Here is a 19,169-nt window from a genome sequence, read left to right on the forward strand (position 1 = left end):
CTCTCTTTGTGAGAGGAAGTGGACCAGTTTGACAGATGATGTTGTGCAAGCATCATCTAAAATATCCAGATTTGCCCTTTCTGACTGAGTTATAGATACGATGAGGTGTGAATATATCCCTTAAAAACATGAACACCTAATCATGGGGGAGAGCTGATCAAACTAATCTTGATTTAATGGTAAATTAACTAATTGATTGACACAATCTTGTAAAAAAAAAAAAAAATCACAGTCCCCGAGGAGAAAGGTGTCAGACTGAATTTGTACAATGATGGTTTCCTTCAATGGTTCTCACAAAGACTTATATCTGAAAAAAAGGGGGCCCCAGTGTGAGGCCCCTGAGGCCACTCCAGTCTCATCACCAGAACTAATACTGCACCGGTTAGACCATATCAATAAGCTACCTGAGAGTAAGCTTTGGTATAAATGTGTACAGGTGTGAAAAGTTTAGTGCGCATTTGTAGTTATTTGCATCAGAATTACCATTCATCTCTGCAATGCCCATAAAACTACACTGAATTGCGATGTCGGACTGTTTCACGCGGTAAGAATGAGCTCAATCAAAGGGAAAAAAATTACCGAAACACCACCATGAAGTGTTACCTTGATGATTCATCACCGCTAAGCTGCAGGCTACACTTTGACTTAATCGTGTCCTCGAAATGAGAGGTTGTTGGAGGGAAGCCTCCCTCATCCGTAACGAGGCATTCCTGCGTTAAAAAGCTGGCTCCCCATCAGGATGCTCTGCTCGACTTAAAATATACAGTAGACCAGGAAAGTTTGGAAGAGACTAAAGAGGGACGGAGGAGGCGAGACGAAAGGGGGGGAGAAAGAGTGATGGTCGCTTTGATCTTTGGAGGCCCCCGTCTGGATTAAAAAAGTATCCAAGTCCCCGTTTCCTAAACCTTAAGAAAACATGAGCAACTCGGCCGAACTGAAAGTGATTTTAAAAGAGGCAAGTTTGTTTTTCCTGTGGGGAAAATTATGATCATATCATATCATACTTTAATTTGCAACAATAATAATATTAATAATAATCATCATAATAATAACCAAGTAACTTTTCCTGAGATTGAAATTTCTCCTCTTGGCCGAATATTGTTGGAGCTCTGCGCGAGTTTTGATGATGCTTTGTTTTTTTCCCCCACTTGATTTTCAAGCAAGTGTGTAACAAGATGCGCATTCTCACTTCATAAATTTGTGGCGGAATGGGAAATGGGCATTTCAAGGCCAATAAAAGCCACCACATCAAATAAAACTTCGCGGATCAAAAGAACCAACGCATGGACATTTTTTTCCCCTCTATAAATTAAAAAGGGGGGTAGTCTGCCACGCTTGATCATGCCCCGAGTCCTGCCCCGCTCCTGCGATTGGCTGGACGGACACACAAGGGGGGAAAGTTTGAATAAAATACAAGAGCATGGCACGAGTGTTGTCGTTCAGGCTTGTGCGCTTGGTCCAGCAGCGCTTGAGTTGTGTAGCAGAGAGGCTGAAAGTTTTGAAACACATCCAGAGAATTCAGCGGATGACTGTGACTGATCTCAAAGGACTTTTAATTTAGTTGACATTCAGTTTATGCGCTTCTGGGAGCGGGTGACAAGTGCTGCGGCGTCTTTTAAACCGTGCGTAATTTCTCCTTCAGATCCATCAGCAGCATTTAGTGTTTTTTTTGTGGAGAAAGGACATCTAACGCGAGGATACGATGACAGCGACCAGAATGGTTTCATCAGTGCTGCTGCTGGTGCTGATGCAGTCCGGAGCTCTTTGCGCACGGAGGTTCCGGGGTGGCCGCAACCCACAACCGCGACGCGCACCACCTCCTCCCACATACCGGGCGGACCGGGGTGACACCACGGAGAGCTTCCCTCTGGATTTCACCGCCGTGGAGGAGAACATGGATAACTTCATGACGCAAGTGAAGAATCTTGCGCAGTCCCTGTACCCGTGCTCGGCGCAGAAGCTCGACCACGACATGAGGCTGAACTTTTTGGAGAACACATCAGTCACCTGCAACGACGGCAGCGCCGCGGGGTATGTACCGACTGTGAATGCACATGCACGGTGTGATAAATCAGGATTCCCGTGTGATCGGATCACCGACAGGTCAGAGCAGGGTCAGCTGTGCAGCAGTGCACCCTGGAGCTGGTAGGAATTGTTTTTGTTTTTTCGCTTTAGCAGGGCGCACCCCGTCCTGCTGGTCATCCCGCTGCCCGAAGTAACCCACATGTATCTGGCCTGAGGACAACAATGCTCGGCTTAATGGAGGCTGCACGCGAAAGACTCAAGCCCTCGTGATCCGGGCTGCTTTATTGCAGAAAAAACGGGGCTCGATCCCAAAAATAATCAAAAGCTGCCAATGAAATAAAAACACGTAAATAAAGAAGAAAAATAAATGTGGCATTTTCGAAAGAGAGCAGTGCTCCGGGACACAGTAAGTCGGGGTAAGACAGACAGCTGCTTTGCGTCAGCGAAGCGTGAAATTTGCGGATAGCCACATGGCCTATGCTTCATTTCCTTTGCTCCAAATTAGAATGCAGGATTTGCTCTGCAGAAAGTTTAGTTTTAAAGTTTTCAGACCCCCGCCCATCTCTCTCCAGTGATTGCGCCCATGCTGCTGAATTGTGATTTTACAGCCGTTGAACAGTATGGATTCTCTACTTGGCTCCTGCAAAAAACGTGTACAATGTGCTGCCAGCTGCTCAAAAGAGTTTAGAGTTTGTTTCTGGCGGTATTACTTTTTTTTTTCTCTGAGGTAAAAACAGTGGATCACTAAATTTGTTTGCAATGATATTCACTGGTGACATTTTTCAGCAGAAATCCATTTGGCGCATGAGTTCTCCACTAAAGCGGGATAAGCCATGGCACTAAAATGTATAGACGGCAGACATTTATCATTCATTAGGTTGCAGGAAGTCAAATTGTGTACTGTAGCTTAAACAGATTCTCATACAAATAACTGAGTTCTGGCAGGTGTTACATTTAAAAAAGCTGTAAAAGGTGCAATTTGTCATATTTCTACATGTCTTTACATGATCTTTAAAAAGCCACAGCTTAAAGACCAGTGGATTTAACTTGTGTCACAAGTTTTAGTGTTAAAGTATTAATTTCATGCCTTTTATTTAGCAATATAGACACACTGAGAAGCACTGTTGAATCAAAATCATGTTGTGTAGCCATTATTATCTGGAGTTTCCAGTGTTGTATAAATGCTTTGCTGCTAATGCTGTTCGTGCCACATCAGGCGGCTTTGATGACTGTCTGCCATTGTGCATAAGAACTCATCTGGGACCAGTTCAGCGATGGGCAGACTCCACTGAAATGGGCTTTGCTATACATGTCTCTTTATGGATTTTCTATCCCGTCTAATTCCTGTTAAACCCCAAAGTGGTAGACAGAGCTGTCTGTTAGTGCCGTAAAGCTCTTTAGAGACGCAGCATGAGGACGAGAGCAGGGGACAGTTACTGGCAGATGGCCATTTCATTCATGACCGTGGCCGTTGTCAGTTGAGCTAATCCATCAGCTACTACCAGCATTTTCCAGAGAGGTGTTTGCTCCACTTACAGATAAAGGAGGGTGCAAATAGAAAAATCATTCGCCAGACAGGAAGGTGGAACAGTGTGATTCATCTTCTTGGGTTGCACTTGTTAGAGCGCCTTTCCCTCTTGGCTCGTTCAGCCTGCCAAGCCCGCCTTCGCTTTGTTGTTTGGAGGTAGTGAGCGGAGTGCACTGTCCTCAGCCTGCATCATTGACTGTGGCTTGCAATAATAGCACAAGACACTAACTGCAGCCAAAGTGTGATTCAGTGTCTGAGCAAACAGCTCAGAGCTTCAGCCAAGTCTGTTTTCTCTAAAGCCCCTGAAATGTTTTTGGCATTCTCTTGAGTTTAGTCATTGGTAAAGTCGGGTGGATACTGATTGGATTTGAAAAAAAAGAAAAAAAAGAAGCACATTTGAAGCATTTTGCTTCTGTGGCAAAAGCTATTTTACACACCAGCATTGTTTTTTATTTTCCTCCTCTGTGGTTTTTACTTGCTGGTACTGTACTGAATAAAAAAAGGATGATGATGCATCTGACATGAGCACGTCCTGCATCATGGGAGAATCACGATATCATTGCCCTCTTCTGGGCTGACGACACACAGCACACATCTACTCTAGCGTGCGTTCACTTCTTTCTAAAGTCTAGTCCAGGGTGCATTTAAGGGCCATTATCTTGGGCATATGTGGGTCCCATGCGGAAGACAGACTGTTTGTTTACATCTGCGCAGGCCAAATGCTGTTGTGTTATTTCACCTTATCTCTTATCATGTGATTCCTATTGGCGGGAGCCTCGATTTGATCCACATTTGATCCAGGTGTGAGGACACTGCTGAGGAATGATGAGCTCAGAGCGGAGAGACCACAATGCTACATTAACCACGGCGAACACCATCTCCTACTGGCATCTAGAGCACAAACAGGATAGGGGACAAGACGATGTTTATCTCCCGTTTGATCACTGTATCAGTTACTGTACACACAACCTCATTGTTCTCCCCGTGCGCGCTTGCTGAATTCAGGCTGGCCGGATTTCACTTTTGCTGTTTTCTGTCACCTTTCAGAGATAGGAATCAAGAGAGTAACAGGACATCCTTGTTTAGATGAAAGCGATGAGGCCATATGTGTTTATATTCCATGCTTGGACACCGTAGAAACAGTGAGGGTATTTCTTTTCAGTGTTTATCTCATCTTTCTCAAGAAAGAACACCATATCAAAATTGTGGTTGTATGTATCTGTTGTTTATATATGTTGTAATGCAGGTAGTGTACAATTCATTTGAAGGAATTTAACATCATGGTCACATATTTTGTAATATTTGCATGCAAGTCAAGCATATGATGTGTTGATTTTTTTTTATATCCTCTCGTAGGTATTACCTGAAAGAATCTCGAGGCAGCAGACGGTGGTTGATATTCTTAGAGGGTCAGTATTAAGGATTAATTCAACTTCATAATGTTCGTTTGTGCTCCTTTAATGCCAAAATTAAGACATGCTCCATGTTTTTGTGTGTCTCCGTCCAGGCGGCTGGTACTGCTTCAACAAGGAGAACTGTGACAGCCGATACGAGACCATGAGGAGGCTGATGAGTTCATCCAAGTGGCCCCAAACTAAAACAGGTCAGCCTCAGCTACTCTGTATAGTTCACTATGTGCACCTATAAGTACTGCTCCACCTGCAGCAATTCCTGCCCCCCTACCTTGGTGATAAAAGTACCCAGATCCCACTGCAATGCCTCAGTCATTAAAAGGATCGGATGTATCTGTGCTCATCTGCAGTGTTATTGCAACCGACGCCCCGTCATAATGTAGCTGCGGTGTAGGGTTACCTGGCGCCCGCTGCTGTAGGAACAGAGACGCCTCCCTCTCTCATTGCAGTGTAATAACTGTAATCCATGTGGTAATGATGATGAGGAAGAGGAGGATGTGTCTGGGAGTGCCAGGACGGCTAATGATACATGTTGATCTGTCTCTGCAGGCACGGGGATCCTGTCTCCGCTGCCCGAGGAAAACCCTCACTGGTGGAATGCCAACATGGTGTAAGTTGACTCACGTTTGCACGCTCATCCGAGCTCGACTTTTAATCATAGCTCGCGACTTTAACTTCATGTTGGTTGCGCAGGTTCATCCCGTACTGCTCGAGTGATGTGTGGAGCGGCGCTACAGCCAAAACAGAGCAGAGTAAGACATGACTTAACCATCAAAGCATACATTAAGGTGCAACCCTCTTTAAGGAAAGCGTTATTCTACAGCTCTGTTCTCTTTGTGTGGTGTGCAGGTGGCTACGCCTTCATGGGCTCGCTGATTATTCAGGAGGTTGTGAAGGACTTGCTGAACAAAGGTCTGGACAACGCCAAAGTCCTGCTATTAGCAGGAAGCAGGTATGTTCGTGTGTGAGCATTTTGCTTCTGACTTAAAATGCAAAATCTGCATTTCGTTCCTCTTCCTGTACTGAGACTCATAAGAATATGTTGTATTTCTGCGTGCAGCGCGGGCGGAACTGGAGTCCTTCTGAACGTGGACAGTGTGGCAGAGCTGCTGGAGGGACTGGGCCACACTGGGATACAAGTGCGAGGCCTGTCAGACTCTGGCTGGTTCCTGGACAACAAGCAATACCACTGCACAGACTGCGTGGACACGAACAGCCGCACTCCCACTGAAACAATCAAGAGAGGCATCAAGTATGGGAGCCAGTGAATATGCTCGTAAAATGTGTCAGGTGGACTGTTTTCATTAATGTGACGAGCTCATCGGTTTGCTAATATCTGTCCTGCTCACCTGTCCCGTCAGGTACTGGGGAGGAGTGGTTCCAGAGAGGTGCAGGCAAACCCACGAAGGAGAGGAGTGGAACTGTTTCTTTGGATATAGAGTGTTCCCGTCAATTAAAAGTGAGTTAGGGGTTTCTCACACTGTTCACGCTAATGTCAATATGCTTCCTCAACATGCAAACCCCAAGCACCTGCGTAGTACATGTTTGAGTACATATATACTATATATAATCTTCCATCATTCTCCCTGTGCAGGCCCTGTGTTTGTTGTACAGTGGCTGTTTGATGAGGCCCAGCTGACAGTGGACAACATCCAGCTAACAGGCCAGCCTGTGCAGGAAGGCCAGTGGCGCTACATCCAAAACTTGGGCATTGAGCTGAGGAACACACTCAAAGATGTCCCGTAAGGCCCGATCTCTGCGTAAACAGATGTTAATTTAAGTATGATTTTTTTCATGGATTCAGACTGATTATTAATTCCTAATTTCAGGGCCATGTTTGCTCCAGCGTGCCTATCACATGAAGTCATCACCAGAAAGTGAGTATGTCCAGTATATCTGAGTATTAGAAGCAGGGGACGGTTTGTGTTTGAGGCTCTCTGCTCGTGAGCTGACAGCGCCCTCTTGTGCTGTGTTGCAGTTACTGGATTGACGTGCAGGTTAAAGGCACCTCTCTGCCCCGAGCGCTGCACTGCTGGGACCGCAGCCTCCACGACAACAGGAACAACAAGGCGCCGCCCAAAGGCTGCCCTGTGCATCTGATTGACAGCTGCCCCTGGCCACACTGCAACCCCACCTGCCCCACCATCCGAGACCAGTTCACAGGACAAGAGATGAACGTCATTCAGTTCCTCATGCACATGGGCTTTGATGTGCAGAAGATGGCCCAGCAGCAGGGCATGGACCCCAGCAAGCTACTGGGCATGCTCAGCAGCGGCAGCTAAAGGGACACGAGTCACACACAGCATCTCCAAGCTAAGCCCACGCAGGGCTGGCTGGTCTCTCTGGCCAGTCTCCCATGCCTGATACCTCCAAGCACCCATCCACCCTCACAACCCATTCTACCTATAGTAGATTCCCCTCTGACCTCTTTACTTTAGTCCAAGCCTCGGTCAAACACAGGGGCATAAATTGGTTCCTCAATCCCTTTCCTCGCAACTGGTGACAAGTACAGGGGCAACACGCCACCGCGACAAGGCCCAACTCTCTGCTACTCTCCATTTGAATTATCTTTTGCTTTGAAAAAGAAAAAAAATCACGAATGTAATCCAGTTTTAAGGATGCTCTTTGATGTTTTGTTTTCGTTTTATATTATTTTCATCCTTCCATACAGATTCTATTTAGTCATTGTTAAAGAAAAAATGCCACAATGATGTAAGGATGCTGTCTTTGTTAAAGTAGCCACTATAGAGTATATAAGGGTATAGTTTGTTCAAGCTGTTTTGTAGGTGGGTTCCCACAACATCTCATCACACAAAAAACCGACATCAAGGCAGAAACAGGGACATCATACAATGAAAAGCACTGGATCAGGAAGGAAACTTTGTATTTATCGTTAAAGCAACAGTGTCACCAAATCTCCTCTAATCGACTCGTGGTACAGACCAGCCTCAGTGGTGGAATGTAACCAAGTACATTTACTCAAGTAAAGTATTTAAGTACACATTTGAGGTACTTGTACTTTACTTGAGTCTTTTCTTTTCATGCAACTTCTCCAGATATCCGAGGGAGCTTCACTTTCTTGTTACTTTACAAATTGAGAATTTTGCAGACAAAGTTTTAAAATATGGCGTTTCGTTATAAATGAAACTACCCAACAGTTTATCCAAGTACATCTGGAATGATTAGTCAATCAGCTGACTATTCAATCTGCTGATTGACATAAAATTAATTGGAAACTATCAGTTAAGTCATTAAAAAAAATCTGCATTGAATACTTTTACTATTAATGCTTTAAGTACATTTCCCTGATTATTCTTACATACTTTTACTTAAATACCATTTTGAATGCAGGAGTATTATTAGAGTGCGGTATAAGTACTTTTACCTGTAAAGGATCTGAATGCTTCCTCCACCACTGACCAGGCTGGATTAACACACTTGTTACAAAGTCAGGCTGCTGAAATTAAAGCTGCAAACAGACAAATATCAGATGTTTCTCCTTGCTAATGAAATGAAACAGTCAAAAAGAACAAAAGACACACTCTACATCACTGCTGTGATTGTCATCCCCGCAGAGGTAACTCATTCCCAACAGTGCTGAAATCTAGGCGGCGTATTTTCAGTCGTTGAGTCATTGCCTGAAGCTGATTGTGGTGCTAAAGTAAACCTGGAAACACTTCAAGGTCTATGAGTACCTACACACACACCACAGTGCCATTACATGTAGTCGATACCTCTTTCTCACAGGCCACATCGTCACACGAGGACTGTTAAAGCCCGAGCAGAGGGTACACGTTCATGTTAAATCACCTCAGTAGTCCTCAGATCAATGCAATGAACATTTAAAGGGAGAAAAATATCGTGTATTGTATATTTTTTTTAAGTATTTGTATAGGTTCTTTCAAGTGTTCACCATTGTAACTCCCTTCTTATATTTCATAATAGAGATCGCTTTTTAATATAATGACGATGTTGTATGTAATGATGTCTTTATAAATGTTTTTAAAGGACCTCTATTTCGCATCACACCAGAGAAGGAAAGGTATTACTAATTGTAATTTTATTCTGTAACATATTTTTTAACAGAAAAAAAAAACTCAAGCTACATTGGTAATTTACATATTTATTTTGTTATGTAAATCATATTTATAAGTGCATTTTTCACAGAGAAGTGATTCTTTGTAAATTGTAAATACATTGCTGTTTTTTCTCTTTGTGTTGATTGCATGTCTTTGTATCAGACCTAAAAGAAAAGTCCCATTACATATGCTACAAGGTAAATACGGCTGTACGGTCTTGTTATTATTATTGTTGTTATTAATAGTAGAATAGGTACCAGTGGTATCTGCACAGTTCTCATTCCTGTTTCACACTCACAGCACAAAAACCTTTAGCAGGAGGTAAGGTCAACTGCTCCCTCGGGGTCCTAACGTGGTTTGTCACTATTTTGACATATCTGATAATAGATATAAGGCTTAGTGTACACACACACACTGACAGTCAAAGGTTTCTGCAGCATCTCATATTGTAGCAGCTTTTCGTGAATATCAAGGAATGTGGTCAATCTCCTAAAATTGGAAAATATTTCAGAGAAGATAAAGTGAATTGAGGAATGTTGGCATTTTTATGTCATTGAAAGTGACCCATAACTAAATGATGTCTACAATACATTTTCCAGTTCTGCAGCACCAAAGGTCTTAAATTCACTAGCTAAAGCAAGTCTGTGTCTTTTTGTTTGGTGCACTCACTGGCTTTCTGATAAATAGGCTGCAGTTATTTGTCCAATACGATGTCCAGATTGCACTGTGTCGGCTCTGGACTCACCACGGGGTCAGGGTTCAGTTTCTGACTCGGGGACAGTTCGACATGTGGTGAGGAGGAGCCGGAGGTCGAGCCACGGCCATCTTTACAAACCCATATCAGCCTCTGATTTTGCTGTCGATCCAAGTACATACGTAATGTGCCACAGTGGTAAAAGAAGCCATATCACCACAATATCATCTGTTTATTTTTTCCACAAGAAAACCTTGGACAAGAATGTGTTTTGGAGTAGATTATGACTGAATGTCTCTTCTCATATATCCATAGCAAGACGAGAACAGGATGAGGCAAAAGCGCTGCCTGTAGCTCTGCCACAATACTGCAAATAACAGGAAGCAAAACATTTGAAAACCTCTTGATTTTTTTGTGGAAAAGAAACATAAATGATATCACATTCACATGGAACGGTAAGAGAGAAGAGCTGCCTGATTTCCTGAGATAAAATCCGCCATCGACTGCCTTTCTTTCACTGTGGAACGACATGATTCATCATATTTCACCTTGTAGATTTACCACTTCACAAGGGAAACAGCAGTATTATTGAGGGGCTGAGCGTAATCACCCAGAACAGCTGATCAATATTCCAGCTGGCTAATTCCTGAGACTGCGCAGAAGCTGCAGTACAGTTAGTTGCTGTCAGACGGCTTTTACAATAAAAAATGATGCTTTGTACACGGAGAACAAAAATGCGGTGCAATGGTTCAACCAGACTGACAAAAGAAAGGCCAAAAAGAGACAAAGATACCTGTGAACATTTACATAAGAATGTAAGAAATCACCAGTCATTTAGCTTAGCATCAGACTAGGAACAGGTTCCTGTTTCAGTGTCAACTGCACAATAATGCAGATAACATGCTGGAATTAACAGGTGTGTTGATCCAGCAAAGCTATTCTAAAAACTTCAGAATAGAAAGAGAAGGTTAGTCTGAGGTTAGCACTACTGGACCTGGATCGCTGGACATCAGCTGAATATACTGGACTGACAAATCACAGTGTAAACCTCTTCAATCAAAGCACTGAGAAGACTGCAGAGGCCCTCAAGAGAAGCAGGTTCCCAAATATTTAGGGCCCATTTACACCGTTGTCGTTCAACAATGATCGAGGGTCACTAACACTGTTCTGGACTGGATTTCAGACCCTGTTGTAACTAACTTAAGTCAGGTGAACTGTTGTTAAAACTGACTCAGTACTGCACTCCTGTAATACTGTCAGACTGACTATGGACAGTTTTTCAAAGAAAGGATAAAAATCATGCATTCTTCCTAGTCAAAACCTGGCAACTACATTACCCACAATGCAACTCCACCTCCACGCTAGTAGTAGCCACTGTAGCCTCAAGGTGCTGGCCTCAAGCAGAGATGAGGAGTGGGCTACAGAGGTCTGCTGGCCCAGTTTCTTTATACTCCTCAGCCCCGTATGTTTGTCACTTTCAGACTTGCAGTCTTCAGCCCCAAGGAATGCTGCCTCATATGACATCACTTGAGTCAATTTCAACACGTTTCACACAGCATCCTCTGGAACCACAGGAGGCTTTACACAGCTTTTTTTTTTTTTTTTTAAACATTCTGGTGTGTAATATCAGTGGAGTTCTCCTTTAAGAGAATATAGAAAGTGCCTGATGTGACCTTAGACAACGATAAGACAAACATTTTGATTGGCAGTGTACAATTACAACTACTTCAAAGACTATTTCAGGCAGCGGTTTTCTCTAAGAATCACCTTGCACACTGTAAATCAAAAATCACAGCACACTAATATCACAGGTTAAAGTATTTTAAGTAACTGGTAATCCATTTCCACTTCCCTCTGACTTACATCGCTCAGATCTGTCATCACTGATGCATAATCATCCCTCTGGACCTGTATGTAATTTCTGTCTCTAATGGGAGTCTTAGCCTCCCTCCCTGTCATTACACTGCGTATAAATGCCAGTTTCTTACTGAGGGAGCTCTGACTCAGCCTCTGTGGGTGCTCCCAAGAAATACGACTCCCCTACTGCCTGCCACATGTAGCCTCCCACCCCTCTGTGGAATATAGACCCCCTATTTATAGAGCTGGCGAGGCCTGTAACCCTGGGCTCGGCGCAAACTTTCATTTAAACAGCCAGCCCCAGCAATCCGCTGAGTGCACACTGACACACACAGGACATACAGGAGGGAGAGGGTGTGTGTTTGTGTGAGTACGAAACAGTGGCAGACTGAATCCAAGAAGCAACAGGAGACAGAAACAGGGAGACGAAGAGCAAGAGACGGAGCCAAACAGTTTGAATGATTTTGACGGCCACTTAAGGGCCTACAGTGAAAAAAAATTACGAGGATCGAGCCACTGAGTAATGGAACTTGACTGACAACAACAAACCAATCCACCTGTCCGGCGCCGAGGGCTATTGTTGGAAGACTGATCTCTGGATGCGACTTGTAGGGGACCTCACTTCAATTTGAACGTCTGATACACTGGACAACTCTGTGACTGAAGGGAACAAGCGAGGGACAACCAAGATTTCAGAGGACGTACACTACAGCTTTGAGTAAGACCAGGATCAAATTCTTAATCTCTAAAAACTTCTTAAAATCACAATAAATCCTTCATGTGATTTAATTTATAGACTTGTGCAGCCAAGTGGAGACGTTACTTGAAAAACAAATAAAAAACAAACAAACTTTTGTATTTCGACATCTGACTAAATATCCTTCACGATTGCAAGCTACTGTACACACTTGTACATAACAGTGTCTGAATGTAACTTGATCTTAAACACACCACTGTAATTACAAAGCAAGCTCAGGGAAAAATTACAGACATTTGTAATTAAGGGCCATCTATAAAAAGGCAACCGAGGAAAGGGTGAGGTCTGTGACGAAAGGAGAGTGGGCAGCAAGGACTTCAAGACTGACAACAGGGCATCAAGAGTCTCACCAAGGAAAACAGCTGCTTCTGGGGGGACCATACGAACCATGGATCCTCATGGAGAACACTACCTTAACAAAGAGGCTGTGTTGTCACCCTTAGGTGCAGCACGAATGTGCCAGTTGCTACTTGGTTGCACCATAATGGCCCTTGTGTCCCACAGTGCAGGCTACAGCGCCACCTATGGCACCTTCTGCATGTTCGTGTGGTGCTTCTGCTTCGCCGTTACACTGGTCGTGTTCACCTTGGACATTACGCGGCTCCACACGTGCATGCCCATATCCTGGGATAACTTCACTGTGGCCTTTGCCATGCTGGCAACACTCATGTACATCACTGCCTCCGTGGTCTACCCTGTGTACTTCCTCCACACAGACTGCCCTGATGAGGGCTGTGAAGTCCAGATATACCGCATTGCCGTCACTGTCTGCTCCAGCGTCTGCTGCTTCCCTTACGGTGCCGAGGTGTTCCTCACTCGAGCCAAGCCAGGGGCCGTGGTGGGTTACATGGCCACCGTGTCCGGCCTACTCAAGGTGGTCCAAGGTTTTGTGGCCTGCATTATTTTCGGGGCCCTGGCCAATGACAGCGAGTACAACCTCTACATTGCCACCCAGTACTGCGTGGTGGTGTACAGTCTGTGCTTCTCTGTCACTGTGATTGTGGTCATACTGACAGTTTCTGGGAGGACCTCTGCCCTGCGGTTCCCCTTTGACCGGTTTGTGGTTGTCTACACCTTCTTCGCTGTGATCCTCTACCTCAGCACTGCACTGATCTGGCCCATCTTCAGCTTTGACAAGAAGTACGGCACCATGACTCGTCCTGAGGACTGCCCACGTGGAGATTGTCCCTGGGACAGTAAGCTGGTGGTGGCAGTGTTCACAAACGTGAACCTGATCCTTTATTTTGTTGATCTTGTTTACTCCCAGAGGATTCGCTTTGTCTCCAGATCTGCTGTCTGAAAAAAAAAAAAAAAAAAACTTTCCCTCCTCTAGACTGTGGACACTCAGAGACAAATAAAGACAGTGTGAGGCCACAACCGCCATGCTCTCCACAGTCCTCTCTGTGAAGGACACATTTACTTGGATCCATCGATTCATGGTGTTGTTTGCATGTGTGACATTTTTTATTATCAGTATTTGTCTAGAATTGATTCTGTTGGTCACAAAACTGACAGTTCAGCGCATGCTACAAGCGTAAAGGCCTTTCTCCAGTTCTGCAGTGACCCACCAGGAAGAGCCTGCCAGGTGCGCCGATGAGCTGATCTCAGCAGCTTTGCCCACAGAGGACCCTGGGAAGCACCAAACACATCCCCCCACTCCAAATACCTTTGGTGGTCATATACAGGACAGATCTACGGGAGTGTGGGATAATGTTTAGAATATCAAAACAATGTCATGTCAGTCAATCTCATAGAGGTTGAACAATTTATTATTATAAGTATTATTGTGTGTATTTTGTATTGAAAGCCATGCTGAATATCTCATAGAGATGCATTGTATATGTTTAGTACAGTATGCAGTGAGCATAGCTTTTGGTTTTGGCTTTCAAGCCATTTTGCCATTTAATTTTTTCCAATCTGTTTTTCACATCCTCATATACGTATAATGCCTAATGATCAGGTTTATTGGGCTTTTCCTGTTATCCACCGAATGTTAAATGTATCTGATACATGAATTTTTAAGGCAAAATTTTGACAAAAGTATTAAAATGATTATTTTGGATAAGCCCAATCTTCTTTTGCTATGTTTCTAACATTTTCAATGTTTAATAAAATATCAAACTGGATGTTTTGCTGGTTGTTTTGATTCTTTGCTCGGGATGTCTTAACTGATATGTGAACCTTTGCTTTCAACTTTGAGCAGACAGAAGACTCCTCCATTTCACAGTGAAATCAGAAGTCTCATTTGTGTGTTGTTAAGGTTGTAATTAAAATTGAAATTGTCAGTTATGTTGATTGTTAGAGTTGATTCATGGATCAATTAAATCAAGTTAGGAGGATAGTTCAATATTTAAAAGTGTGCTATTGAGTATTCTGTTAAATTTTAAACCTTTGTCTGACTCCCGCTTTCAATGCAAGAGCTTGAGCTTTACAACCCCTGGTGAAACACTGAGCAGCTGAAATCAAAGCCAAGGCCTATGAGTTTAAAATAATGAAATGTAGTTGCTGAATGGAGCACTGAAAAAACAAATGTATTAGTTACTTCAGGCTGTTAATCAGCCTTCAAATTGACTTTCTGGGTCAGGATGTCTCCATTCCCAGGAAATAGTCACCACCATGCCTTTCAAGCTTTTCGCCAGCAGATGATAGTAAAGCACCGACACCCTGACCAACTTTTCTGCCCCGAGGCTCTACCTGATGCAACTGGCTTTCCTTCTCCGCAAAGCCCGCCCCAAAGCCACCCCAATGCCACTGTGATTGGCCCAGTGTGTTATTTGCGTCTAAAGCTGCAAGCTCATTGGCTTGCTCGCTTGCCAGTCAAATGTTCCTCCACAGGTACAGTAGAGCGCGAGGCAGCTGGGCCACGTTGACAGTGCTGTAAGTACAAAGTGTGTTTAGGAAGCGGTCGCTGAATGAGTCGGACGGTCAACTGAGGAGCTCTGAAGTCTTAACGTAAGTGTTTTCTCTGCGGATACATGGCTGCTGCCGCCATCTTTTCAGAAACGCTTGCCTCGCTAATAAGGAAGTAAGAGTTTGTTTAAAACCGCAGCGCAGCGGCCACGGAGCTGTAAAGAGGCTAAAAGCCGCGCACCGGTTGTCTTTGGCTTTGAAAATCATCAGCTTTTGTTGGGATAAAACGGATTAATCGCCGCTAAAGTTGTCCCCTCTGTGCACACGCAGGTAGGATGAGTGTGGGGTTCATAGGTGCGGGCCAGCTGGCCCACGCTCTGGTAAGAGGCTTCACAGCTGCAGGTGAGTTTTCAATCATACTTTGACCGTTCAGATGTGTGCTGTTGATGTATGTTGATTGCAATCAGACACTGAAATGATTTCTGGACCTGTTTATTTTCCCATTTTAAGGCGTGATTGCCACCCACAGAATCACAGCCAGTTCCCCAGACACAGATCTCCCTACTGTACAGGGACTGCGGGTGGGTAGGCAATTAGGGATGTCAGTGCTTTATTCCATCAGCGATTCTGTTTAATTGCAAATATGTTTTTGTTTGTGGGTTTTCAAGGTTTATAACATTGTTTTGCTTGCTTGTAATTGATTCCTATGTTTGTTTGTTGTTTTGTTGTTGTTGTTGTTGTTGTTTTTGCAGAAACTGGGTGTCAATTTCACCACCAGCAACAAAGAGACAGTGAACAAAAGCGATGTTCTCTTCCTGGCTGTGAAGCCACACATCATTCCGTTTGTGCTGGATGAGATTGGACCAGACATCGAAGATCGGCATCTCATTGTGTCGTGTTCTGCAGGCGTCACCATCAGCTCTATAGAGAAGGCAAGTCACAGCCCCCTGAACAGAAATCATTAATAGCAGAAATGGGCAAAATTGACAAAATCACTTTTTCTACACACTACTTACAATATCTTGGGTGAAACGTGTGGTATTTAAAGGTGATAGGGACCAATAATGTGGATATGATGGCCAGCAGGTAGATGCAGTCATGGCTTGTTTACTCATCTGCAAATGTCAAATAACTTCAGGAAACTGAATCAGTAAACTTTATACTACCTATTAAGACCCAGAAAATACATTATTTAAACTATGATGTTGCACAATTTTATGATGATCAATATCTGGGATGATTTGTAGTTTTATGACATCGCATTTGTTAATCATCAATCATGTTTTTGCATATCTCTCAGCACTAGATGATGGCTAACGCTTGCAAATGTCCAGTTTTGTTGTTCATTCTAACACGAGGGTCTTGCTGTATTTCTGTGCTCTGATCTCAGCAGACCCTCGGGCAAACAGTCACATGTTGTAGCATAACATCCGGTCGCTGCTTTGACTCCAAACACCCCTGCATTTCCTTTTAAGACTCGGAGATGTTGTCTTAAAAAGACAACACATCACATGGTGGACAAATGCAAATGAAAAGTCAACTACTCTGTCGGCTCAGTGTGTAAACTTTGATCCATGTTAGTTTTATGAAAGTTTTAAAACTTTAAATGAACTTTTGTTCCTACGATTGCAGGACAGTTCATCGTAGAGCTGCAACAATTAATCAATTAGTTGTCACCTTTCAAATTAATCGCAGACTCAGCATCAGTTTGAGTAATTTAAAAAAAAAAAGTCAAAATCCTCTGATTCCACTTTCTTAAATGTGGATATTTTCTAGTTTCTTTACACCTCTATGACAGTAAACTGAATATCTTTATGTTGTGGACCAAAACAAGACATTTTAGGACATCAACTTGGGCTTTAGGAAACACAGATCAACATTTTACAGACCAAACAACTTATCAATTAATCGAGATAATAATAATCAGATTAATCAAGCGTTAGATGCAGCCCTGATTCATTCAATACATTGCTATCCCTTACAGAAGCTGTACCAGTATCGCCCTGCTCCAAAGGTGATGCGTTGCATGACCAACACTCCAGTGGTGGTGCGTGAGGGGGCCACTGTGTACGCCACGGGCACCCACGCAGATGTAGAGGATGGCCAGCTACTGGAGCAGCTGATGGCCAGCGTAGGATACTGCACTGAGGTGGAAGAGGACCTGATTGACGCCGTCACCGGCCTCAGCGGCAGCGGTCCTGCTTACGTGAGTCTTTTACATAATGTTGAGTGTGTTTTGCAGTCTCGTCTCACCCATAGCAAATGTGAAAAATGCTTCTTTTGGATTGTTTTCCCTCATCTTTTCGATTCTGATTGCGGCGCCGCAGGCGTTTACAGCTGTAGATGCTCTCGCTGATGGTGGAGTGAAAATGGGCCTGCCCAGGAGACTGGCTGTACGCCTCGGAGCCCAAGCCCTGCTGGTATTACCTCCATCTTTTTAACAAACTCATGTGTGACATGTATCTGCTCTCTCTGCTTTTGTTCCAGTGTCATAAAGTTATTATTGGTTCGGTTGTTTTTAATTAAGGTTTTCAAGCTTTGCTGTGCTTTTGAAAAAAATCAGTTTTATCAGCTTTATTTTTGTACATAGGGTGATTGTAGTATCCTCATGGGAAAATATAAACAGTTTAATGTACAGTGTCCCTGTAGAATCTATAAATCTAGATAGAGTCTTGCCAGGTGTCAGCTGCAGACTGTCTTGGTTCTAGATACAAACTGAACACACAGTATCTGTGTACATAATCAGCACTGTTAGTCTAATGTGGATCCCCCTTTTTGTTCCTTTTAAGGGGGCTGCTCGAATGCTGTTGGACTCCCAGCAACACCCCGGGCAGCTCAAGGACAATGTGTGTTCACCAGGGGGCGCCACCATCCACGCCCTGCATGTCATGGAGAGCGGCGGTTTCCGCAGCCTCCTGATCAACGCTGTAGAGGCCTCCTGTGTTAGGACAAGGTGAGTTGAAGAAATGTGTGAGACAAAAGCAACAAATCATATTTCCTGTCAAAGGAACTAAAAAAGCTTTTAAGTTAATTGTGATACGCAAATGCCCAAAGGGTGATATATTTCTTTTGAAGTTTATAATTCAGACAGTAGATGGAGCTACATACAAATAATGGTACAATGACAGTTTTGCCTTTCTCTGGTTACTAATTACTTCGTGATGATTATGACGCTTCTGTACTATGCTTAACTATGTGTTCTGCTAAATATGCATATTTTATACTATGTTGTAAATATGTCTGTGCTCCACCCTCCTCTAAAAAGGGAACTTCAGTCTTTGGCCGACCAAGAGAAAATCTCCCCAGCAGCCATTAAGAAGACAACTCTGGACAAAGTGTTGCAGCAGCCAGGAGTGACTGCAGATGCTGTTGCAGTCAGATCTCATGGGATCAGTATGTTCAACAGCAAGAACCCGAGTACCAAGAAGAAGTGATCTTGGAAACAGCACATTTTAAAATGACCTGTGACATCAGTGAAGATGCAGTACATGCTGTAAATAAACCACTGCTTGCAGATTAGTGTTGAAAAATAAGATAACCTAGTGGATTACTTTCTATATAAAAAAAACAACTAAATTTGGGATAATATTGTAAAACCTAAGCAATATATTCTGTTTGTAATAAAATGTCTTTCTTTGTGAGGCTTTGTTTTATATTTCTAACTGGCTGCCTCTTTATTTAAGGTTTATAATCCCTTTGCTGTGACATCATTTCTCCCTGTCAGTAGTATTTTTATTTATTTTTTAAAGGTGCACAAAAAAAAGTGCCTTAGCACGGACAAGGGCAGGGAAATTGTGACGATTTTGACATGATACATAGATGTAAAACAAAACAAACACAACTGGAGTAGTAGTTGTACTAATAATAACATCATACAGCGACTGTCGGGTAATGTTTTAAGGGAAATGTGCATTTCTGTGCAAGATTGTATGTGTATGGGAGAGAAACAGAAAAGGTATTGCTAATA

At 43.4% G+C, this 19,169-nt stretch overlaps 3 protein-coding genes across 3 annotated transcripts; all 3 read left to right on the forward strand.

The window, feature by feature from the left end:
- Positions 1-1,448: 1,448 nt before the first annotated feature.
- notum1a (notum, palmitoleoyl-protein carboxylesterase a) lies at positions 1,449-9,240 on the forward strand. The gene is made up of 11 exons (XM_041957093.1): positions 1,449-2,031; positions 4,910-4,962; positions 5,061-5,156; positions 5,515-5,575; positions 5,659-5,717; positions 5,815-5,917; positions 6,026-6,217; positions 6,327-6,424; positions 6,560-6,707; positions 6,795-6,842; positions 6,944-9,240. The coding sequence occupies exons 1-11, from the start codon at positions 1,703-1,705 to the stop codon at positions 7,245-7,247; spliced, it is 1,491 nt and encodes a 496-aa protein (XP_041813027.1). The 5' UTR covers positions 1,449-1,702; the 3' UTR covers positions 7,248-9,240.
- Positions 9,241-12,740: 3,500 nt separating this feature from the next.
- On the forward strand, positions 12,741-13,652 carry LOC121620541 (myeloid-associated differentiation marker-like protein 2). Its single transcript, XM_041956625.1, has one exon. It carries the CDS (start codon positions 12,741-12,743, stop codon positions 13,650-13,652), a length of 912 nt encoding a protein of 303 aa, XP_041812559.1.
- Positions 13,653-15,168: 1,516 nt separating this feature from the next.
- Positions 15,169-18,761, forward strand: LOC121620540 (pyrroline-5-carboxylate reductase 1, mitochondrial-like). Its single transcript, XM_041956624.1, has 8 exons — positions 15,169-15,304; positions 15,533-15,604; positions 15,713-15,783; positions 15,955-16,134; positions 17,187-17,408; positions 17,530-17,622; positions 17,992-18,155; positions 18,468-18,761. Exons 2-8 carry the CDS (start codon positions 15,538-15,540, stop codon positions 18,634-18,636), a joined length of 966 nt encoding a protein of 321 aa, XP_041812558.1. The 5' UTR covers positions 15,169-15,304; positions 15,533-15,537; the 3' UTR covers positions 18,637-18,761.
- The last annotated feature ends 408 nt before the right edge of the window (positions 18,762-19,169 follow it).

Source organism: Chelmon rostratus, chromosome 17 (assembly GCF_017976325.1).
Source record: "Chelmon rostratus isolate fCheRos1 chromosome 17, fCheRos1.pri, whole genome shotgun sequence".
NCBI lineage: Eukaryota > Metazoa > Chordata > Actinopteri > Chaetodontiformes > Chaetodontidae > Chelmon > Chelmon rostratus.

What these genes read in the sequence shown, in the direction of transcription:
- LOC121620540 (XM_041956624.1), top strand. Translation starts at nt 15,538, where the DNA reads ATGAGTGTGGGGTTCATAGGTGCGGGCCAGCTGGCCCACGCTCTGGTA. An exon ending in GCGGCAGCGGTCCTGCTTAC is followed by an intron (nt 17,409 to 17,529) that starts GTGAGTCTTTTA and finishes GCGGCGCCGCAG; the next exon opens with GCGTTTACAGCTGTAGATGC. An exon ending in GCCTCCTGTGTTAGGACAAG is followed by an intron (nt 18,156 to 18,467) that starts GTGAGTTGAAGA and finishes TCCTCTAAAAAG; the next exon opens with GGAACTTCAGTCTTTGGCCG.
- LOC121620541 (XM_041956625.1), top strand. Translation starts at nt 12,741, where the DNA reads ATGGATCCTCATGGAGAACACTACCTTAACAAAGAGGCTGTGTTGTCA.
- notum1a (XM_041957093.1), top strand. Translation starts at nt 1,703, where the DNA reads ATGACAGCGACCAGAATGGTTTCATCAGTGCTGCTGCTGGTGCTGATG. An exon ending in TGGTGGAATGCCAACATGGT is followed by an intron (nt 5,576 to 5,658) that starts GTAAGTTGACTC and finishes TTGGTTGCGCAG; the next exon opens with GTTCATCCCGTACTGCTCGA. An exon ending in AACACACTCAAAGATGTCCC is followed by an intron (nt 6,708 to 6,794) that starts GTAAGGCCCGAT and finishes TCCTAATTTCAG; the next exon opens with GGCCATGTTTGCTCCAGCGT.